This window comes from Phacochoerus africanus, chromosome 2 (assembly GCF_016906955.1).
Source record: "Phacochoerus africanus isolate WHEZ1 chromosome 2, ROS_Pafr_v1, whole genome shotgun sequence".
NCBI classification, from domain to species: domain Eukaryota; kingdom Metazoa; phylum Chordata; class Mammalia; order Artiodactyla; family Suidae; genus Phacochoerus; species Phacochoerus africanus.
The window spans coordinates 244,170,676-244,195,294 of NC_062545.1; the positions used below are offsets into that span (position 1 = coordinate 244,170,676).

At 41.6% G+C, this 24,619-nt stretch overlaps 1 protein-coding gene across 1 annotated transcript in view; it reads left to right on the top strand.

Annotated features, from left to right (window-relative positions):
* The first annotated feature begins 9,251 nt into the window (after nucleotides 1-9,251).
* The window catches only part of TMEFF1 (transmembrane protein with EGF like and two follistatin like domains 1), a 93,449-nt gene continuing 78,081 nt past the window's right edge, over nucleotides 9,252-24,619 (top strand). Inside the window, exon 1 of the mRNA XM_047768047.1 lies at nucleotides 9,252-9,546. Coding sequence (XP_047624003.1) covers nucleotides 9,357-9,546 — 190 coding nt within the window. The 5' untranslated portion in view covers nucleotides 9,252-9,356. The remainder of the gene's footprint in view (nucleotides 9,547-24,619) is intronic.

Sequence of the window (24,619 nt, forward strand, 5' to 3'; positions counted from 1 at the left end):
CATGAAAAAAATTGAGTGGACCATTGCAGTTCAAATTCATGTTGTTTAAGGGTCAACTGTATCTTATATACTTTTGTCATCACACTCACTTTTATGATTTCAAATAATTTTTCTCTGGTGACTCCTACACTGTGTAAATCTCTTATGAGCACCATGCTTCTAAATCCAAATGCCACTGGATGGCTTTGTACAGATGCCTCACTCAAACTCATGAGTGCCTACAACTGAACTTGTCATCCTCTTTTCAAACCTGCTTTTCCTTGAGAGATGGCTATTTTTCTAAGTGTCCTTGAACCTAGGGATAACCCTGGCTTGACCCTTTCTTTCCCTCAGCTCCCACATCTAGTCAGTCACCAAATTCTGTTGATTTTACCTCCTTAACCTAATTCTTTTACTTGTCTGAATCTTCCCTAGTTCAAGCCACCATCATCACTCACATAGACCACTCACTGCAATAGCTCTCCCATGGTTTTCTTGGGTATGTTCTGTCTTTCCAATCCATTCTGTGCACTGCAGCTCAAGGGATTTTTTTCCCATAGTGTCACTGAGATGTAATTAACATACCTTGCAGCTCATGCATTTCTCCCAGTAATCTTTGAGAAACACAAATCTGAGCAGGTTATTCCCCATTCATAATCTTAGGATCAAATTTGAATCCTTATTCTGGCTTAAAAGGCCTTGTATAATCTGGTCTCTAATTTCATCCTTTGTGTCATTCTCTTTCTCATTCTCCAGGCTTCAACCACAGCTTCCTTTCATCTGTTTCTTAAACTTTCCATATTCTTTATCATTTTTACATGTTGAACTTTCTTCCCAAGATACTGTTCCATATCTATCTCCTTCTAACCCATCACCAGCCTTCCAGCCTTAGCTTATCACTTCTTTTCTTCTTGTTTCTAACCTCTTGGACCTTAGGGGTCTCTGTCTGATGCTTTCACACATCCTTTGCAAATCCATTCTTTTTTTTTTTTTTGTCTTTTTGCTATTTCTTGGGCCGCTCCTGCGGCATATGGAGGTTCCCAGGCTAGGGGTCCAATCGGAGCTGTAGCCACCGGCCTACACCAGAGCCACAGCAACGCAGGATCCGAGCCGCGTCTGCAACCTACACCACAGCTCACGGCAACGCCGGATCGTTAACCCACTGAGCAAGGGCAGGGACCGAACCCGCAACCTCATGGTTCCTAGTCGGATTCGTTAACCACTGCGCCACGACGGGAACTCCTGCAAATCCATTCTTAACTGTGATTGTGTAAAGTCTGACTCCCCGTTAGATGATAGGAAAGGGACTGTGCCTGTCTAGTTCACCTCTGCATCCTCACTGCCTTACACGGTTGCCTGGCATATGATGGGCAATCTCTAAATACTGTTGGATGAATGGCACTACCGTCACCACTCTTCATGCTCTGCCCCCGCTCCCATTGTTGTTGAAGTCACCATTATCAGAGCTGTGCAAAGACTTACCAGTGTTGTTCTGCTTTGAGAGAAACAGCTTTAGGAACCCAGACTGAGTGCCAAGTCTAACTATTGACCCTGATGCTGAGTCCCAAGGCCATCAGGCTGTAGGGAAAAATTTTCAGCTGGTTGCTAAGGGAGAAGAGTTAGAAAATCAGTGACTCAATTCAAGCTCACATGTGCATGTACAGATGAGTTGCTATATACAGTAATGTATGCATGAGTACATACATGTACATTGTATGTACAAACACAGGGTCCAGCTGTCACACTAAAATATGCATGAATACACACTCACAGAGGCAACCTTATATATACTCATTCCCTACATATGTACATAGAAAGTGAAAGGACATATGCTTCACACTTATGCATATGTACAGAGGCAAGCTGACACACTCATTACATATATACGCACACAGGCAAATGACATATGCTCAGTACATATGTGTACATACAGAGTCAAGCTGACATACCTAAACATACACAGTGGTAAAACAGAATTATTTAGCTCCATTTGACTGACTCTAATTCCTCCTCCTTGGTTTATCTCGCTTTCAGGATTCTTAGTCTAATGGGTGACATTCTCAATTTTCCAGGCTCTTGACTGTAACCCCATGTCCCTGCCCTTTGACTCACCTAGCTAACTGTCACATCTTTCCCTTCCAGTAGCTTGGCTGCCCCTGCCAGTCACCTAGCTGCCCTCCTGTAGGTTTCTCTAGTGGCCAGTAAGCTCACATGAGCTCTTTTTTTTTTTTGTCTTTTTGTCTTTTGTTGTTGTAGTTGTTGTTGTTGTTGCTGTTGCTATTTCTTGGGCCGCTGCCACGACATATGGAGGTTCCCAGGCTAGGGGTCTAATTGGAGCTGTAGCCACCAGCCTACGCCAAAGCCACAGCAATGCGGGATCCGAGCCGCGTCTGCAACCTACACCGGCAACACCGGATCGCTAACCCACTGAGCAAGGACAGGGACCGAACCCGCAACCTCATGGTTCCTAGTCGGATTCGTTAACCACTGCGCCACGACGGGAACTCCACATGAGCTCTTTTGACAGATCTTGATGAGTCCCAGTCCTGCTGCCCATGAGCTGTGTAATCTTGGACAAATAATTAACTTGTCCAAACCTCAGTTTTCTCATCTACCAAATGAGGATAATAATAGGTTCCTCATTAGATTTTTGGGAGCATTACATTAGATAATACATGTGGCGCTCTTAGCCTAGTACACAAGTGCAGTTAATGGCTAATGCCACTAATACTAGCTAATGTTTATTTATTATTGTCACTACTACCTCTAGATAATTATTTATTGAATACTTACAATGTACTAAGCATTTTTCTAAGCACTTTATCTATACAAACCCATTTTATCCTTACAACAGCCCCAAACAGTAAATACAAATTCTATCTTCATGTTACAGATTATGAAACTGAGGCACAGAGAATTGAAGTTACTTGCCCAAGGTCATTAGGTTGGCATATGGCAGAGTTGAGATGCAAAACCAGGTGGTTTGGTTCCAGAGCTTACACTCTTAATAACTATGCTCTACCTCTTACTACAATTTATGTGTGATTGTCAGACCAGCTATTCCTTTGGTATAATCCTTTATGAGTTCAACCCTGGGAGAAATTTTTGAATTGCAGCTGAAATTTTCCATATGCTGAAAGGTGGAGAAAATCTTAACTTTGATTTCAGAGCAATATGGAACAAACTGAATGACAAGAAGCCCTGCAGGAAAAACCCAGAGAAGTCTCCTCAGTCTCTGTTCGCTTCACAGGGACTATTTGCGTGAGAATCCTTTCACATTGACAGAATTATAGTGGTGAAGCCTATTCTCCTCCAGGTAGTGAGGCTACCCCCTCTGGATTCCCATAGCCCTTTTTGTTCAGTTATCTGCAACCTTGTCTCCTTGGCTTCTGCCCATCTACGTAATTGAGGATCATTAAGGCGATGTGATAACAATAATGGTGTCTTCAATTGGAGTTGTAATTACAAGCAAAGTAATCACAATAATCCCTGCATGTAATCACAGGAAGCCCCAACAAAAATCTCCTGATGCCCTGGTAGGGGGCTCGGGATGGCTTGTGCACACTCCTTGGTGGCTGCAGTCTTTAGTGCTGCCAATCTTTGCTCCATCTTGTTAAAGGGTGATGATGCTTCTCTACCTGCTCATGCTAGTGTGATGTGGTGGGGATCTTGAGTCACATGGGGTCCAGTGGCTCCAAGTTCCTAGCTTTGGTTTAGGCAGGTCACTTAACCTCATGAGCCTCAGTTTCCTCATCTATAAAATGGAACTAATACTTACCAACAGGGTAGGTGCAAAGATTAGGGACACAAATATGAAGTGCCTGGTGGTACCTGGGCTGTAGCAGATTTTCAGTGAATTATAGTGACTATAGTTATGGCTCAACCCAACAATTATTCTCTTCTCCTTATTATTATGGGTTTCCCCTACCAACCTATACGTTCTGTGAGAAGCAGAGACTTTTTTTTGTTCACTGCTATTTCTCAGCATCTAGAGCAGTGATCATTAGTAGGTGCTTGATCATATCTGTTGAATGAACTGTAAAACAAGTTGACTTTGTTCACTGTCCCTACCACACCAGCTGGCATTCAGACCCTTTTAATCACCGGCCCTTTGCTCTAATGTTCCCTCTGCCTGGAACACTTCCTCTTTACCAAGTTAACACCTACACAGCCTTCTGATCTTAGTACACGTGTCACTCTTTCAGAGAAACCTCTGACCTTCCCTTTCATGGCCTCTGTCAAAATTGTTGCTTTTTCACTTTATTTGTATAATTATTTCATTAATTTTTGACTGTAAACTTCCTAAGGACAGGGACCAGATCTGTTGTACTCATCACTGGATTGTCAGGGACTAGGAGTAGACCTTCAGCATAAATTTGCTAACAAATGAATGACTTTATCCACTCTTTCCATTTTTTAAAAAGTCCCCTCTCTTTAGGAAGTGGGGTCCAATTTCTCAAGTTGGGCCAGAGGTCAATCCCATGCTTGCACCCGTGCTGCACCATAAATCATTCCAGTGTTTCTGGCCTGAACTCAAGCATTGTGATTCTCTCCTACCAGGGCCAATTTGTCAGGCAAAGAATATCACATTACTGCTTATCAGGGCTTCTTTGTGCAGCTAGACCCTTCAGCAGGAGGTCCAGAAAAGCTGGAATTTTGGCTGGGCTGGGAGTGTGAAGTGGGATTGGTCATTTAGTCCACTCTTGTCTGCCCTGCTTCCTGCTCCATGTCTATTTAATGTTTATCACATCAAGTGGTAATTAATAATTTTTAGATGTCTCCCTCCACTGCTGCCCCTGTGCATCCCTCACCCCCCCAGTAAGGCAGGACCATCTCTCGCCCCAGAGGCTACTGTGCGGCATAACATGCAACTGGTGCTCACAAAGATTTCTTGAAGGAATGCAGTGTTTTCCATGAGCAATGCTTTACTGAAAACAAAACAAAAAAACCCGAACCAACCCATAGGAGAGGGCACTACCTCTGGCTTTATTTTTTTTTAAACTTGAGCCAATGGAGTTCCCACTGTTGTGCAATGGGATTGGTGGCATCTCTGCAGTGCCAGGATGCAGGTTCCATTCCTGGTCCAGCACAGTGGGTTAAAGGATCAAGCATTGTTGCTGCAGCATAGCTCGCAACTGTGGATTGGATCCGATCCCTGACCTGGGAATTCCATATGCTGTGGTGCGGCCAAAAAAGAAAACAAATCAACAACAAACCCTGAGCCAACAAATCTTTCTGTTTAAGCTATTTTAGGTTGGGTTTTCTGTTACCTGGAACTGAAAACATTCTAATAGAGCATAACTAATGGTGTAGTATAGGATCTTTGATAGATTATTTTTAAAAAATACTCATTCCAGTCACTCCTTACCTGCCTAAGAACAGACTTCTCTACCCCTTTGTCTTTGGGCTCAGCTATGGGACTTGCTTTAGCCAGTGGGATGTTAGCGGACATGTACAAACAGGGTGTGAAAGTGCTTGCACACGTAGGCATGCGCCTTGTACCACTGCCACCTCCATAAAAAGAGGTCCCTCGGGATAGCTGCTGCCCACTCAGCTAGGGCCTCAAAGTGAATGCTCCTGGAGAAGATCAGAACTCAACCTGCATACAGGAGCCAAGTCCAGCTGAACTTGCAGTTTAGAGCAGAGCCATTCAGCCAAGCCCTCAGACAGTCAGTATCCAGACCTATGAGAAATGAATCTTTAATATGGCATGTTGCTGACATTTTGCGGCTGTCTGTTATGGAGGAATAACTGACTGATAAGGTTAGGCCAGGGGCTTCTGAACTGGAAGTGCATCTGAGTTACTTAGAGAACTTTAAAATAAATAAGAGATACTTGAACTTCCCCCAGAACATCTAGAGTGGTATTCAGAAAGCTACATTCAACTCTCTGGGTGGTTTTATGTAGTGAGTCTCACACTCTTTTGCTATGTGACATTTTGGTGTCACTAATATTAAAGCATGTAATAGGATTCTATTAGATGACCACTAAGATTTTTTTTTTTTTTACTTTAAAATTTTTATTGAGGTATAGTTGATTTACAGTGTTAGTTTCAGGAGTATAATACAGGGAATCACAATTTTTATAGATTATACTCCATTAAAGGTTATTATAAAATGTTGGCTATATTCCCTGTGCTGTACAATATACCCTTGTAGCTTATTTATTTTATACATGGTAGTTTGTACCTATTCTTTTTTTTTAATTAAAGTATAGTTGATTTACAATGTTGTACCAATATCTGCTGAACAGCAAAGTGACTCAAACATATATATACATATATATGTGTGTGTGTGTGTGCGTGTGTGTGTGTGTGTGTATATATATATATATATACACACACACACACACATTCTTTTTTTATATTATTTTCTATCACGGTCTATTCCAGAGAGTGGACATAATTCCCTGTGTTATACAGTAGGACCCTGTTGTTTATCCATTCTAAATGTAATGGTAGTTTGTACTTAAGATCTTTTGAGATTGAATGATTGAAGTCAGAGAATAACTGTTTATGAAGTATAGTTCTTTCCAATTTGAAAACTTCTGAGAAATCTGTGTTGACTTTTTCTTACCTGATTTGGAGAAAGATGCAGAAGTAAATTATCTGTGATTTATGGCCATAGGGCTTTTGCTTTTTATTTAAGGATGTTTCCCCCTTAGTATTTCTGCCTGGGCTATGGTTAGCAGTTAAATGACGATTAAAGGCAGAACACTGGGACTGGGAGAGCCAAAACACAGGACAGGAAAGAAGCACCAGGGAGGTCAAGCTTAGCAGAGAAGATGCTGAAGGAGAAGTGTGCAAAGGAGCCTTCAGCTGTGGTTTGGCAGTTAGGAAGCTGAGATCACATTTGTTTCAGAGGCCAGTTGAATTTTAGCTATAACAATTTTAGCCATGCCATTGCTCAGTTTAGAGGTTTGAGGCAATCTTAATGCTACAAATGTGAATTTATATAAAAAAGCATGATGAAAAGTGTAATTTAAAAGGAAATAGCCTTTTAAAGTTACAACAATAAAAATTGTCACTGAAAAAATTTGGACAATACAGAGAAGTATAAAGGACAGGAATCTTTTACTCATAAGCCCACCTTTCAGAGATAACCACTTCTAGTATATTGCCGTATATTCTTCTGGACTATTTTCCTATGGATGTGTACACACATGCCTACTTCAGAAAAAAAAAAGGACTTTTTAATACATGCTCATTAGTATCTTTTTCATGTCTGTAAACACCATCCTAATCATCATAGTTAAAGTTGCATAATACTCCACTATATAAAGAGTACCATACCTTAGTTCCCACAGATGGACATTTAGATTCTATTTACTACTATAAAAAGGCTGCGATGAATATCCATATATCCCTTTTTGTGCATTTGTCCAATTATTTCTTTAGGATAAATTCCAATACATGGAATTGCTAATTGAAGAATAAACATTTTAAAGGTTTTTGATACAAAGCTGAATTGCCCTCCTCAAACATACAATTTAATAGTGCTAGGTTTTGTCATTTCTTTTCACTCTTGTTAGTCATCAACAGAAAAAAAATTTTGTATTTTAATCTGCCTTTTATTACTAGTGGGTCTAAATAAATATCTTTTCGTGTATTTATTGTCTGTATTTTATGCAAATAAGACACGCTAGCTTCCCATTTTCTACAATATCAGCTTTATCTTCCTGACTTACATTACTTATTTATATTAAGTATGTTGTCTCCTATTTGTATCAAAGATATTATCCCTAATGTGGCTTTGCTTATGGTGGCTTTTCACACATTTAAAACATTTTACAGAGGTTTCCGCCCCCGCCCCCGTCTGGTTCAGCGGTAACAAACATGACTAGCATCCATGAAAATGTGGGTTGGATCCCAGGCCTCCAGCTCAGTGGGTTAAGGCTCCCACGATTCTGTGAGCTGTGCTGTAGGTCGAAAATGCTGCTCTGATCCCAAGATGCTGTGCTGTAGGCCGGCAGCTGCAGCTCCAATTTGACCCCTAGCTTGGGAACTTCCATATGGCCCTAGGTGAGGCCCTAACAAGCACAAACAACAAACAAACAAAAAAATAAAAAATTTTACGAGTCAAAATTATCAGGTTTTCAACGAGTTTTAAAAATTCCTTCTGAGGTGAGAGGTAGCATAACAGAATTTTTTTTTTTTTTTAAAGCAGAGGAATTTAAAGCAATTCAGTCTATAATCTTACCGCCTGTGTTTGGGTCTCACTTGGCACTTCGAGGTAGGAAGATCACTGGACTGGGAGTCAGATTACTTTACCTTTCTGGGTCTCAACTCCTTCCTCTGCAGAATGGCCTGAAATTCCCTTGTGGGGCTGTAAAAAAGAACCGGAGCGAATTCACGCAAAGAGCGCCTTCAGGTCTTGCACATAGCACACCGTATCTAAACATTAGCTGTTATTTGTGGGAGAGGACAATACATAATTTTAAAAACTTCTTTAAATTCAGTTGGTGTTTGTGGCAATAGAGTGGGGAATGAAGATTTGAGTAATTTGGTCATTTACACCCATCTCTAAGAACTACATTGCTGGAGTCAGAACCAAAGTTCCAGTTCTGGTCCTGCCGGTTTCTTCGTACGTACGTGACCTTGGACAAGTCACCTTCACTTTTTCGCGGCTCAATTTCATCACCTAGAAAATACCTATATAATAGACCACCTACCCTTTCCCAGCCCGGCTGCTGAGCCGAGGAAACACTTCAAAATGCCTACAAAGGGCGGCAAACACATCTCTTAGGGTATTGCCTTCGGATCCTCCTAGGCACCCACCAACCCCCTCTTAGGCGGGACCGAAGGGCGGCCGCACCCCCCCGCCCCCTGCCCTCCCGCTTGGCAGCTGGAACAATAGCTCCCCCGGAGGCGGCGCCGGCCGCGGGCGGGGGCGGAGCTGCGGGCGCGGGCGCAGGGGGTGTGCGCGGGGCGGGGTCGCAGCCACCCCTCCCGCCGGCGGCTCTGTCACGCGCCCCTCACCGGGCGGGCCGGGGTCTTTGTGACGCGGCGGCGACGGCAGCGGACACAAAGGAAAGGCGAAAAGGCGAGCGAGGAACTGGGCCTGCCCCCGCCCCGCGACCCCCGCCCGCGGCGCGCGCGCCCGCTTGTTCCCCGGCCTCGGTCTGTCTCCCCCACGCGGGCTCGCACCCTCGCGCGCACCCGCCCCTCGCACGCGCCCCGACCCTCCGACTCTGTCCCGAGCGCGGCGGGCTCAGGCCTGGCGGGAGCTGCCGGTGGGGCGGGGATGCTGAGGGGCCATTCCCGGGCGCAGCGGCGCGGCTGCTAGGAGGCGCCCAGGCAGCGGCTGGGCTCCCGGCGTGCGGCTGGATGCCCCGGGCCTGCGGCTCCCTGCGCTTCCCGCCGTCCAGGGGCGCCAGCCATGGGCGCCGCGGCCGCTGAGGCGCCGCTCCGGCTGCCAGCCGCGCCTCCGCTCGCCTTCTGCTGCTATACGTCGGTGCTTCTGCTTTTCGCCTTCTCCCTGCCCGGGAGCCGCGCGTCCAACCAGCCCCCGGGTGGCGGTGGCGGCGGGGACTGTCCCGGCGGCAAAGGCAAGAGCATCAACTGCTCAGGTAGGACTGGCCAGAGAGCGCCCCTGCGGCCCCTCCCTCCCTCTGCCCCGCCGCCGCCTCCCTCCTGGTACCCGCGACCCCGCCGAACCAGGCCCCGGCGTGGGGATCCCAGGATCCGGGTGGAGGGCAGGGCGCGAGCGCACAGTGCGGGCTTGGGGATCCGCGTGGGGCCGGGGAGTGGCTGTGCGTGCGTCCAAGTGTGCCGAGTGGCTGCGCGCGGGCGGCCGGGCGTGTTGGGAGGTGGTGAGGCCCCGCCAGGCAGGGGAAGGCAGCCGGCCGGGCTGCCGGTATGATCGTGGGTGTGCACGCGGGAGCGTGAGTTTGTGTTGTGAAGGCTCAGGGTAGGGAGGGCGGCCCCTGGCAGGGGTTTTCTATGTATTTCTGTGATGGTGAGAGGCCAGGGTAGTGACCATGTTGTGGGAAGGTTTTCTTGGGGCACTGAGGTCTCAGGGGCCGTGTGGGTAAAGGGAACGGGTGGCCCACAGGATGCGGATTGGCCATGTAGAGTGACTGTGTGTGTGTGTGTGTGTGTGTGTGTGTGTGTGTGTGTGTGTGTGTTTTGGGTTAAGAGGTGGGCGCCTGGGGTTTAGCATGCCCCTGGTCTGTGAATATGAGCAGAGAAAGTACTGAGACTCTAAAGAGACCCTCTGTTTTTGTGTGTTGTGCTAGGTGAAGCCTGGGGCTCAGGGGTGTGCGGGGCGGGGGGTTGCATCGCAGAGGAAGGTGGGGAGTTTTGGAGTGAACCCTGTTTGCGTCCATTCGGAGGGAGGTTAGCCTGGGAATCATCCTGTGTGGGATTTGGGTAATAGAAACAGATAATTAGGTCTCAGGGAGTGCTTCTGTATAAAGCAAGGGGTGACTTGGGCTAAGGTGCTGTGGAAAGAGGGAACTGGTTCTGAGGGAATTCTCCTGTGCGTGTGTTTGTATGTTTTGGGGGAGGGCCTGGAGATTGGCAGCCACGGGAGCAAGGGAGTGACCTCTCCCCTCTCTCCAAGGCCATCTGCGGCCCCCCACCCCCCGCCCAGCTGTTGGAAACAAAGAGCTTGCTTGGGCTCTAATGAATGAGACCTGGGAGGAGGGTATCCGAGAGGTAAAGTTAGCTCTTCCTTTCACCACGGGTCCCAGAGGAGCCCTGAGGCAAGGAGAGGCTGGCAGGTCTCTTAGGGCTTGGGTAGGTCCTCCTGGAACTGGCCCAGCAGATGCTAGTGATCAGAAGCCACAGCCTTGCTAACTTGCCCTTTTATCAATTCTCATTCCCCACTTGTCTTCTTTAAACCAAGGGTGGGAGAAGAGGCTGGGGAGGAAGGGGGAAAGGGAAGGGGTTACAGGGAATCCACTGGTCTGCCTACCAGATAACCTTTGTACCCAAAGGGCTCTTGAAGGCATTGTTTCTGAGGGAGTCAGGAGAGACCAAGAGGGCCTCAGCACAGATGCTTATGCTACTCTAAAATGAAGAAAACCTTTGGCCTGCTGTTTAGGTTTGAAGGTCTAAAATCTTTTACTAATTGTCATAATGGCATGTTTTGTGATGGGGGAGGGGTTATGAACACCGTAAACAATGATATGTCCACTAAAAGCTTTTCCATCCATGTAATAAGTTTTACTTTATTTTTCTCATAAGTGGAATATGGGATAATACTTTAATAAATAATCACACTTTAATGGTTAAGAATAAAAGCCATTTGTATATTAGAGTGCCTTTTTTGTAACAAATGTTGGTTATTAAACTTGTAAGTGATCATACCATGTCAAAATATTTTAAGGGCCAATGTGCTGTGGTTATTTGTTCTTGCTGAGCTAATTTGTCCTTAGCAAAGTATAGTGTGTGTTGATGGATGTTTTTGTGTATAACGCTGTAGCACATAGTACAATTTTTAAGAAAAGAGGTAGAGGGCTGGAAATCCACAAGGTGTGGGAAAAAGGGACTGATTTGGGGACTGTTGCCCTTGCTGAGCAATTGTGATTTGGAGCAAGGTACTTAGTTTTTCTTAGTTTCCTCTTTTACTAAAAGATATTACTTGAATTTAGTAATATCCCAGCCTTTGTTCAAGGATATATTGATATATATGCCAATAAATGTTTCATCAAATACAATGCGTCAATGCTAAGATATACTTGAACAACTCTGATCTGAATCTAGGGTTTTAACTAAATGTTATTTGTAGATTCTTGTCATAACTGTTTCTAGGATGAAGATTTGGGAATGATTCATATGGAAAATAAAAAATTTTAAGTTGATTAATTAGAGAACTGTAGTACTCCTGTCTGGATATGTATGCATCTATTAATGCAGCTTGGGATTGTGCGTTGCATAGATTTTTTTTTTTTTTAAGTAGCTTTTATTACCCAGGTATTTTCCACATAAACTGAAATTCACTCCTTCACATGTTTGAGTTTTAAAATCTAAGTGTTGGGAGTTCCCTTCGTGGCTCAGTGGTTAAGGAATCTGACTAGGAACCATGAGGTTGTGGGTTTGATCCCTGGCCTTGCTCAGTGGTTAGGGATCCGGCGTTTCTGTGAGCTGGGGTGTAGGTTGCAGATGGGCTCCTGTCCTGAGTTGCTGTGGCTGTGGCGTAGGCCGGCGGCTGCAGCTCCGATTTGACCCCTAGCTTGGGAACCTCCATATGCTTCGGGAGCGGCCCAAGAAATGGCAAAAAAAAAGAAAAAAGAAAAAAAATCTAAGTGCTGGCCTTTGCTCCCTGTTGACTTTTCATTTTGGTTTTGAACCATCATTTGAGCCTGTTCTGACCTTCCTGAAGCCTGATTCCATCTGGCTGTGTGAATTGGATCACTCACAGCTTTGTGGCTCTCATTAGTGTGAGGAGTAGGTCTGTCACTCTATTAAATTAATAGAAGTTATTTAGATTTTGGAAAAGGATGGAACTCTGTTATATCTTACTGTAGACTCCCTTTCAAATTGTTTGCTGTTGATACATTAATGAACCAGATGTTCAACCAACTATGCCTCCTCCTAGTTGCGTTTAACAGATTTTCGAGCTTTTGCTGTTCAGCATTTTCTCATTTTCTTCACCAGCCTATCATTAAAAGATTTTGTCATATCATCTTGTTAGAGTCAATATGTCTGTATCATCCGTATTTTTTTTCCATTCTAGTAATCCTATCAAAAAGCAAATATTGTATAGCCCACCCTAATCAAGAGCTCATGATGACTTTTTCTTTTTATTGTGTGCAAACATTTATTTTCACATCCTGGAGTTTTTCAGTGGATATGGGCAGCTTATGTATAGATTTGTTTTCTGGATTCCTGTTTCTCCTTTTTTAAAAATTGAGAATGTATTTTTTCATTTCTGCTCCTCTGGCATCTTGTCTATCTCTAGCTTAGATTAAATAACAGTCGGAAGTAAAAGTTTCTTCAGTATTATGGAGTGTGATTTGTTTGGATGAGAAAGCAGATTCTTTAGAATTAGCTCTCTATTCCACTACTGTCCACTTTCCATGCCACTTACCTTAGATGTTAGCTCCCTTTTATCAGCATTCCAGCCTTCTCAGCTTGAAGGTCATGCTCCTGGGTGAGGATTGCCAAAGCAAAGAAGCTGAAAGGGTCTGCACAGTCCCTCTTCTCTCTTGATATTACAACATCTTCCCTAAGCAGTGGGCCCTTTGTTTATCTCTTCTTGTTCTAAACAAGGCTTTTTAAAAATTTTCTTCTTGCCTCAGCTCTCTACTCATTCTGAATTCTATACTTACTGTTTAGATCTTATGTCTTCTTTTTAGCTGCACCAGCAGTGTGTGGAAGTTCCTGGGATTGAACCTGCACCGCAGTAGTGACCCGAGCCACAGCAGTGACAGTGCTCTTAACACTGCACCACCTGATTTTTTATCTTTTTATTTTGTACTTATCCTTTTTAAACTCTAACTTATTAGAAAACTCTTTGTTTATCCAAAGAGAAAAAAGTTTGGAAATCCATGATTTATGTGAAGAAAAATGAACTTTGAACCTAGGAAACCAGGGGACCTTAGACCTGATGATTTTTTTGCTCATTTGTAATGTGAAGATCATGATAATAGTCCTTTTTGGCTTTAGGGTGTTTGAGAAGAACAAATGAGGTTGAACATGTGAGGCATTTCTATCTTAGGGAATGAGGTTAAAGAGGAAGAAAAACATTCTGAGAGACCAACAAGCTGCATTGGTGAGAGATATATCTGGTGAAGAATTTGAAGGAGGTTTTAAAAATGTCTTGGGAATTTGAAGTGTGGCCTCTGGATTATAGTATGATGATAAGGATGTATAAATGGATGATAAAAACTTCAAATTAAGGGAAGTGCCTTGTTAGTGGCAGTTCAGAATTTTGGGGAATAAAAAGTGAGTTTTCCCTAATTAGTGTAAAATCATGATCAGGACACTTTTAGATCCCTGGTATGTAATATGTAGTTATTAATTTATTGAATGAACCTTGATTAAATACCTTGTTAGAATGAGCTAGCATACTAGATATTAAGGGAGATATAGGAGAGGTTATACTTGTCTTTAAGGACCTTATATTCCAACGAGATGGTTAGTTAGCCTCTTATAAATAAATGCAGGAAATTTCTATTTAGTACATCTGGACTTTATCCCCTTCCCCCATGCCACTCAATAATAAGCGTTTATTCAACATTGACAGCATTGGAATTTTTTTCTAAGGTGTACAGTTAAGCAGTTTTTAGTATATTCACAAAGTTGTACAACTGTCATAACTATCTAATTCTAGACCGTTATATCTCAGGAAAAAACCCCGTACCTAATAACAATGACTTTATATTCCTCTCTTCCTCTGAGCCCCTGGCAATGAATTTTCTTTTTGACTCTTTGAATCTGCCTATTTTGGACACTGCATATAAATGGAATCATATAGTATGTAGCCTTTGACGATTGACTTCTTTCAATGCGCGTAATGTTTTAAGGGGTCATCTGTGTTGTAGCGTATATCAGAACTCTATTCCTTTTTTTTTAACTTTTTATATAATGATTTTTAATTTTTTTCTATTATAGCTGGTTTACAGTGTTCAGTCAGTTTTCTACTGTACAGCAAGGTGACCCAGTCACACATACATATATACATTCTTTTTTCTCACATCATGCTCCATCATAAGTGACTAGACATAGTTCCCAGTGCTACACAGCAGGATCTCATTGCTTATCCATTCCAAAGGCAGTAGTCTGCATCTATTAATCCCAGGCTTCCAGTCCACCCCACTCCCTCCCCCTCCCCTTGGCAACCACATGTCTATTTTCCAAGTCTATGATTTTCTTTTCTGTGGAAAGGTTCATTTGTGCCGTATATTAGATTCCAGATATAAGTGATATCATATAGTATTTGTCTTTCTCTTTCTGACTTCACTCAGTAAGAGAGTCTCTAGTTCCATCCATGTTGCTGCAAATGACATTATTTCATTCTTTTTTATGGCTGGGTCATATTCCATTGTGTACATATACCACTTCTTCCTAATCCAGTTGTCTGTCGATGGACATTTGGGTTGTTTCTATGTCTTGGCTATTGTGGATAGTGCTGCAATGAACATGTGTCTTTTTCAAGGAAAGTTTTGTCTGGATATATGCCCAAGAGTGAAATTGCTGGGTCATATGGGAGTTCTATGTATAGTTTTCTAAGCTACCTCCATACTGTTCTCCATAGTGGTTGTACCAGCTATGGAGCAGTTGTACATAGTGTTGTTCCCACCAACAGTGTAGGAGGGTTCCCTTGTCTCCACACCCCCTCCAGTGTTTGTTATTTGTGGACTTATTAATGATGGCCATTCAGACTGGTGTGAAGTGGTATCTTGTGGTAGTTTTGATTTGCATTTCTCTAATAATCAGTGATGTTGAGCATTTTTTTCATGTGCTTGTTGGCCATCTGTATATCTTCTTTGGAGAAGTGTCTTTTGCCCATTTTTTCCTTTGGGTTGTTGGCTTTTTTGCTATTGAGTTGTATAAGTTGTTTGTCTATTTTAGAGATTAAGCCCTTGTCAGTTGCATCATTTGAAACTATTTTCTCCCATTCTCTAAGTTGTCTTTTTGTTTTCTTTTTGGTTTCCTTTGCTGTGCAAAATCTTGTCAGTTTGATTAGGTCCTATTGGTTTATTTTTGCTTTTGTTTCTGTTGCTTTGGGGGACTGACCTGAGAAAACATTTGTAAGATTGATGTCAGAGAAGGTTTTTCCTATGTTCTCTTCCAGTTTGATGGCGTCTAGCTTTACATTTAAGACTTTCAGCCATTTTGAGTTTATTTTTGTGCATGGTGTGAGGGTGCGTTCTAGTTTTGTTGATTTGCATGCAGCTGTCCAGTTTCCCCAGCAATACTTGCTGAAAAGACTGTCTTTTTCCCATTTTATGTTCTTGTTTCCTTTGTCAAAGATTAATTGACCATAGGTATCTGGGTTTATTTCTGGGTTCTTTATTCTGTTCCTTTGGTCTGTATGTTTGTTTTGGTACCAGTACCACACTAGAACTCTACTCCTTTTGTTGGTTGAGTAATACTCCACTGTATGGAGATTTATATCTATCTATCTATCTATACAGTATATACCTATATGTAGCACATTTTGTTTTTCCATCAGTTTAGATATTTGGATTGTTTCCACTTTTTGCCTATCATGAATAATGCTGCTATGAACATTGATGTACAAATTTTCGTGTGGACATATGTTTTCAATTCTGTTTGTTCGTTTTTTTTTTTGGTCTTTCTAGGGCCGTACCCGTGGCATATTGAGGTTCCCAGGCTAGAGGTCGAGTCAGAGCTGTAGTGGCTGGCCTACACCACAGCCAGAGCAACATGGATCCAAGCCACATCTATGACCTATACCACAGCTCATGGCAGTGCCAGATCCTTAACCCACTGAGCAAGGCCAGGGATCAAATCTGCATCCTTATGGATGCTAGTCAGATTCATTTTCGCTGAGCCATGACGAGAACTCCCTAAACTCTGTTTAACATTTTGAGAAACTGGCAAACTTTTCCAAAGCAGCTGCAACCATTTGAGATTGTCCTCGGCAATGTACGAGGGTTCCAGTTCTCTACATCCTCGCCAACATTTGATGTTGTCTTTTTGATTATAGTCATCCTAGTTGGTGTGAAGACATTGATCAGTGTGATTTTGATTTACATTTCCCTAGTGACTAATGATGTTGAGCACATTTTAATATGCTTAATGGCCATTTATTTATCTTCTTTGGAGGATTATCTATTCTGTTTCTTTGCTGGGCTTGATTTTAATATTCTGTATTAAACATTCCCTTAGTAAACTATTCTATCCAAATCCCATGGCATACAGATGATCCAGAAGTAGGTTAGCTTTGTGTATCGTTTGATTTCTCTGCTTACCAAGAGTCAGTTGTTCGTTCTCAAATTTATTTATACCAGTGCTACTTGTGAGTATAAGTTCATAAGTATTACTCAAATAGATGAAATGTGAATGCAAGAGGAATTGTTTTTATGAATTGATTTGGAAAGACTTGATAAAGGCAAGAAACTGAAAGAATTACCTTTTAAAAGTTTTTTTCAAAGTATAGTTGGTTTACAATGTTGCGTTAATTTCTACTGTACAGCAGAGTGATCAAGTGTACATACATATACATTCTTTTAAAAATATTGTCTTAAATATTCTTTTCTGTTATGGTTTATCACAGGATATTGAATATAGTTCTCTGTACCAAATGGTAGGACCTTGTTGTTTACCCATTCTGTATGTAATAGTTTGCATTGGCTAATTTGAGACTCCCAGTCCATACCACCCCCTGTCCTCTTTGGCAGTCACAAATCTTTTCTCTATGTCTGTGAGTCTGTTTCTGCATCATATTTTAGATTCTACATATAGGTAGGCAATATCATATGGTGTTTGTCTTTTTCTTAGTTCACTTAGTGTGATAACCTCTAGGTCCATCCGTGTTGCCACAAATGGCTTTATTTTATTTTATTTTTTTGTCTTTTTAGGGCCACACCCACAGCATATGGAGGTTCCCAGGCTAGGGGTCGAATTGGAGCTATAGCCGCTGGCCTACACCACAGCCACAGCAACGCGGGATCCAAGCCGCATCTGCATCCTACACCACAGCTCGCGGCCACGCCAGATCCTTAACCCACTGAGCAAGGCCAGGAATTGAACCTGTGTCCTCATGGATACAACTAGATTCGTTTCCACTGAGCCATGAAGGGAACTCCAACTGGCATTATTTTAAAGATTTGTCTTTCAGTGAATTACATTGTGGTTAAGGCAGCTGAAACAGATTGGGGAAACCTTGTAAATGTATGGAAGGATTCTGCTCGTAGAAAAGTTTGCAGATGTTTTGAACCCATTCTACTTTTTTTTAAAAATTTTTATTTATTTATTTATTTATTTATTTTTTGTCTTTTGTCTTTTGTTGTTGTTGTTGTTGCTATTTCTTGGGCCGCTCCTGCGGCATATGGAGGTTCCCAGGCTAGGGGTCCAATCAGAGCTGTAGCCACCGGCCTACGCCAGAGCCACAGCAACGCGGGATCCGAGCCGCGTCTGCAACCTACACCACAGCTCACGGCAACGCCGGATCGTCAACCCACTGAGCAAGGCCAGGGACCGAACCCTCAACCTCATGGTTCCTAGTCGGATTCGTTAACCACTGCGCCACGACGGGAACTCCCCATTCTGCTTTTTAAAAAAAGAGTGGAAAATGACATCATAGATGATGGATTATGAGTGTGGTTTTTCCAAGGAAGTGGGGAGCTGCATCTGACAGACCTGTACTCAAAGAAAAGGTCTTGATGCTACATGTGGAAATGAATGTACATTTATATGTTTGAAGCTAAAAATGTCTAAAATATATGTGTCAGGACTTCCCGTGTGGCTCACAATATAACTATTCGGTATTGCTTCTACAGTGGCTGTGGCTCAACCCCTGGCTTAGGAACTTCCATATACCACAGGTGTGGCCACTTGTTTTTAAAAAAAAAAGAAAAAAAATATTATGCCATTTAAAAAATGATTCTTTGCTCTACCTTTTTTGATTAATTGATCGGTAAAAGTTTTGCTCTACAAAGTGCCCCAAGGAAGATAAGAAACAATGTCAAGGGAATGAATAATTTTGATCTGTAGGAATCAAAAACAGGTCCCCTGAATAAGTGACACTGGAGCTGGGCTTTACAGGCAGAGTAGAATGTCAGCCTGAAACACCAGTCATGCTTTTGCCTGAGGCCTTTGCTGTTGATGTTCTTTTTGCCTGGAACCTTCTTGTCCCAGTTATTTATCCCTTTAGCTCCTTCAGGTCTTTAACATTACTTTCAAAATGATGCCTTATTTTCATTGTATTTTTTATTTTTTTTTTTAGGGCTGCACCCTCAGCGTATGGAGGTTCCCAGGCTAGGTATCAAATCAGAGCTGTAGCTGCTGACCTACACCACAGCCACAGCAACATGAGATCCCAGATGCGTCTGCAGCCTACACCACATCTGGCAACGCCAGATCCCAACCCACTGAGCGAGGCCAGGGATTGAACCCGCAACCTCATGGTTCCTAGTTGGATTTGTTTCCGCTGTGCTACGACAGGAATTCCCAAGATGATGCCTTAAATTGCCCCCTTTTCCAGTCTTCCATCCCTCTTGCCCATCTCCCACCCTAATCTTCCTTTATGCTTTTTTCCTACCTCAAATCACTTTTTCCTGTGTGATCTAGTATGATCTAGTATGCCTGTTACTTACCATCTGCAGCTCCAGGAGGGCAGGGGTTTTTGCCTCTTTTGTTTACTTCTGTATCAGCTGTGCCTAGAACTATGCCTGGCACAAAATTAGGTTTCTATCCCATACTTATTTGTGGCATTAATTAGTGACCGAATGAACACAGAAACTGAGGAGAGTCGGGAAGGGTATTCTAGGCCAAGGGAATGGCATTGGAAAAGGTACAAAAGTGGGGCAGTGAGGGGAGTATTTGGGGATACAGGGATGTGGGGATTAAAACAGGAGATGAGTCACACAACTGCCACCATGTTAGTGGAAGGCCTTGAAGGTCAAGCTGAAGGTTTGGCGCCTAGGCTGAAAACGAAGGGAAACTTAAAGGATTTGACATTGTGGCTTTATAAAGCAAAAGTCTGGAATTGGTGAAAATTATGGGAAAAGGGAAATGACTGAGAGCATGGTGAAAGATAACAGTGGAAATGGGGAGAACTGAAAGGACTTATTTGGCTTGTTCTCTCTTCCTAAAAGTTGCATTTGTTGGAGTTCCCTAGTGGTTCAGTGGGTTAAGGATCTGGCATTGTCAGTGCTATGGCTCTGGTTACAGCCATATCTCAGGTTCAGTCCCTGGCCCGGGAACTTCCACACGCATGGGTGTGGCCAAAGAATTGCATTGGTTATTAACCGTTAAAAATCTAGAGTTGTCTCTTAAAAATCTGGAATTTGGTCTACCCTTCTAAAATTTGTAGGTATTGGTAACATTTGGCTCTTGTTTCCATGTGGGAAAAATCCACCAAAATTGTCTAGTGGGGCATGAGCTCTTTACTTTGTTAAATGCTTCCCAGTCATCCTTTCATTGATCTTTTTTCTCCTTTAGTTTCTGGATCTCCTGTAGGAGGCAGGTGAATTGTGATGCTCTTGATTTGGGGTGGAGAGCCTGTTTGGAGGGTCACATTGGTGCATATTTTTTCCTTCATTCCTGTTCCTCACAGTCACCAGTTTCCAGCCCTTCCCATCTGAGCACCTTTTCTGCTTGTACTCCTTGCAACTTCTGCACTGCTCTTTTCCTTCTCACCCCTTTCCATGAACCCACCTCCTACCTCTCTGATTTGAACGCTACCCTCCCATCTCTGACTATACATACCATTTTCCTTGAAATGCTCTCTAATGATATTTTTATCAGATATATTTTTCCTTTATTAATTTTATATGTTAATTTTAGTACTTCCTCTTTTTCAACTTTCCCTTTGTTTTCTTTCTAAATGCTTGAGGTAGAAACAGGTCATTGTTTCTTTTTCCTTAAGACCATAGGCATTTATGATAAAATTCCTCTCATCATTGTTATAAAACTTATGAATTTTGATATGTTGCACATAGATTGTTTTGTTATTTTGCTTTATGGTTTAAGAATGTGTCGTGGAATTTCTAAGTTTTTGTATTAGAACTAGGTGTGTCTGCATTCTAATATGAGAACAAATTTTGTGAAAGATATTTGTACCCCAGAAAAGAAAGTGTTATTTCCTTGGCTTCTTATTATGTAACTAATAATTCTTATTATATAACTATTAATTTAACTTCAGTTTTAAAGAAGTTTTTTTTGAATTAATTTCAAACTTAGAAAAAACTTTCAGTAGTATACCCAGATTCCCAGTTGTTAAAGTTTTACCACATTTGCCTTATCATAGTTTCTTTCTGTAACTAAATCAGTCAATCAATCAATATCTACTTCTGTACCTCCGTCTATCTAAATCTTTCTTTTCTGAGCTTGGCTCTGCCAGGTTGGCCCCTATCAAGGGAAATGATTTAATTTATGCTTTATATCAGTTCTGTACTTTTATTTATTTATTTATTTTAATTTTTTTTTGTCTTTTTAGGGCTGCACCTGCAGCATGTGGAGGTTCCCGGGCTAGGGGTTGAATGGGAGTTGTAGCTGCTGGCCTACACCACAGCCACAGCAATGTCAGATCCAAGCTGTGTCTGCGACCTACACCACAGCTCACAGCAATGCCAGATCCTTAACCCACTGAGCAGGCCAGGAATCAAACCTGCATCCTCGTGGATACTAGTTGGCTTTGTAATCTGCAGAACCATAATGGGAACTCCCCAGTATTTTTTTAATATAGTCACAAGGTTGTGCAACCATCACCCACAATCAATTTTGGAATATTTTTGTTCTCCCTCAAAGACACCTCATAGTCTTTAGCAGTCTGTCCCCAAATCCCATTCCCATAGCCCTAGGCAACCACTAATCTGTCTTTTGCTGTAGGTTTGCCTGTTTGGGACATTGCTTATAAATGGAATCGTATAATTTTTGGCCTTTAACAAGTGACTTCTTTCACTTACTATGATATTTTCAAGGTTCATCCATGTCATAGCATGTATCAGAATTAAATTCCTTTTTGTGGTCAAACAACATTCCATTGTATGGATATACCACATTTTGTTTATCCACTCACAAGCTGATGGACATTTGGCTTATTTCTACTTTTTAACTTTTATAAACAATGCTGCTGTGAACATTCATGTACAAGATTTTCTGTGGACACACGTTTTCAGTTTTCTTGGGTGTGTGCCCAGCAGTAGAATTGCTGGGCCACTTGATTACATCTTGAGGAACTGCCAAATGGTTTTCCGAAGTGGATGCACCACTTAACATTTTCACTAGCCATGTCTGGAGGTTCTAATTTCTCAACATTCTGGCCAACACTGTTATTGTCTTTTTTATTATAAAGAAACAACTTTTAAGTTCATATTTGTTACCCCTCGTTTTCCCTTTGTATGTGGTTTCTTTAATGGCATGTGAATTTTCAGTTTTTTAAAAGTCGAATTGGGAGATAATGTCAACCCATTGATTCCTTCTCTCCCCACCCTTTTTACATTGTTAGAAACATATCTTTAGCAGATCTGTTTTCATTATTCTTACTATTGGTTTCATTATTAGCTTCTCTAATGGCAGAAATGAGACATTTTAAGAGTTGGCATACTTCTCATGCAGTTGGAAATTCTGTATTTAAATCTTAAAATTCCTTCAGTATTTGCTTTTAGTTTATTAGATGATTTACTGTTAATCTTTTGTTACTATTTGGATCTATTTCTTTTTTGTAAGTGTCATGTATTTTTTCATGGCTCAGTAGTTTTCATCATTGTTTGAAAATTCTTTTCAGGTACTAAAGTTCTTAACATATTTTTCTGCCTTCAAAGACTTTGGCAGGTATTATATTTTCAGCCATGGCTCCATTGCTCTCTTTTTTGTGCAGATATTCTGAGTCTGTCTTTTCCATGGTTTTTTTTTTTAAAAAAAGAAAGAAGCAAAGGAAAAAAAAAAAACAGCCTGCACCTTTTTTCTTTGTTATAAAAACAGATGTTGATGTAAAATATTTGAGGAATATGTAAAAATGTAAAGAAGAAATTTGTGTTGGTTGCCATTCTCCTCTACAATATCTTAGTGTTTATGCTGAACTTCTCTTTCTTTCTTTTCTTTCTTTCTCTCTCTCTCTTTCTTTCTTTTTTCTCTCTTTCTCTCTCTTTCTCTCTTCTTTCTTTCTCTTTCTTTCTCTCTCTCTCTCTCTCTTTCTTTCTTTCCTTCCTCCCTCCCTCCCTCTCTCCCTCTCTCCCTTCCTTCCTTCCTTCGTCATTTTGCCTTTTCTAGGGCCACTCCCGCAGCATATGGAGGTTCCCAGGCTAGGGGTCCAATCAGAGCTGTAGCTGCCGGCCTACGCCACAGCCACAGCAACATGGGATCCGAGCCGCGTCTGCAACCTACACCACAGCTCACGGCAACACCGGATCCTTAACCCACTGAGCAAGGCCAGGGATTGAACCTGCAACCTCATGGTTCCTAGTCGGATTTGCTAACCACTGAGCCACGACAGGAACTCCTGAAATTATTTCATTTTATACTGGAAAAATGTTTGAACTTTTTTCTTGATACTGGTGTTTGCTCTGGCATTTTCTGTTTTTAACCTGGAACCGGTATTGTTCACAGGTCAGATCTGTTGGGATTTTTAAATACAGTTTATTTTGCCTTGTCAGATTTCATCTAATTTTGTTTTGCATCTAAAGTGCTGATATTTCTATTTCAATTCTGTTGTTTGTAGCCTTATTGATATATTTAGATTCTCTATTGTTCACAAGTCAGCTCAGTCTTTGTTTAGTGTCTTGAATTCGTTTTTCATAGTTTTTTCTCTTTAAAATGATTTGAGATTTTTTTTTAGATGGTGTGATTGTTTACCATTATTGTTTCCTTCTTTAAGTTCAGACCATAAGTGCTTCCTGAATACTGTTTAATTAAACTCAGTCTTTAAAAATAATTCTTCACTATTTTGTAACAGTTTGCTGGGGTTTAAGGTTGTGGTTGTGTCAAGGTTTTGATTTTGGTGGTTTCAGTCCAAGGGGAGAAGTATTCTGTATAGTGATCTTTCCTAAAGATGTTATTTAATCTTTGCAATCCTGCGGGGGATTATTATACCTATTTTTACTTCAGGGAACTGGGGTTTCTCAGAGGGATTTAGTGCTTGGCCAAGATCATATAGTTACTTAATGAAATAATCAAAACTCTGAACCTGGAAATCTTTATAATGCACCAGAGTTTTGTAAAGTCCTTTAAAAAAATCTCTTTTAAATTAGTATCAGTTTCTTTGGTGTCAGCTTGCAGGTTGTTTTGTAGATCTTTGTCCTTGTGGGTGATTTCCCTGGGTTTTGGCTACCTCCCATTCCAGTTAGTATTACAAACCCTAGGGAATAATGGTTAGAAATAGAACCAGAGTGCTGTTCTTGTGTTTAGATGTATATTTTTTAACACTTAATTTTATTTTTTATTGTAGTTGATTTATGTTCTGTCAATTTTTGCTATACAGCAAAGTGACTGAGTTAGACATATATATGCATTCTTTTTCTCTCATTATCCTCCATCATGTTCCATCACAAGTGACTAGATATAGTTCCCTGTGCTGTGCAGCAGGATCTCATTGCATATCCACTCCTTAGATATATTTATTGATATTTTAAAATTTCTGGTGGAGGAAGTATTTTAACTGTATTTGCAGACTCTTACAGTACTAATGTAAACATATATATGTTGCAAAATATAAATTGCATTGTAACCATTTAGTTTTATAAACTGCTTTTTTCCACCTCACAATGGATCTTGGTCTTTCCATATCAATATATGTATTTCTGCCACATAACTTTCATGGTTGCATAATATTTCATCAGTAATTTATTTAACTAATTCCCAACAGATGGACACTTGGATTGTTTTCCACTTTGCTGTTATAAAAAAGGCTGATGTCACCTATCTTGTACATATATTTTTGTATGTTTTGTCTTCTATTCCTATCATAATTTCCTAGGAATAGAATAGTAGGGTTAAGGCATAGAGACAATAAAAATTTCAATACATACTGCCACATTATCTCGTGAAAGGTTCTGCCTGTTT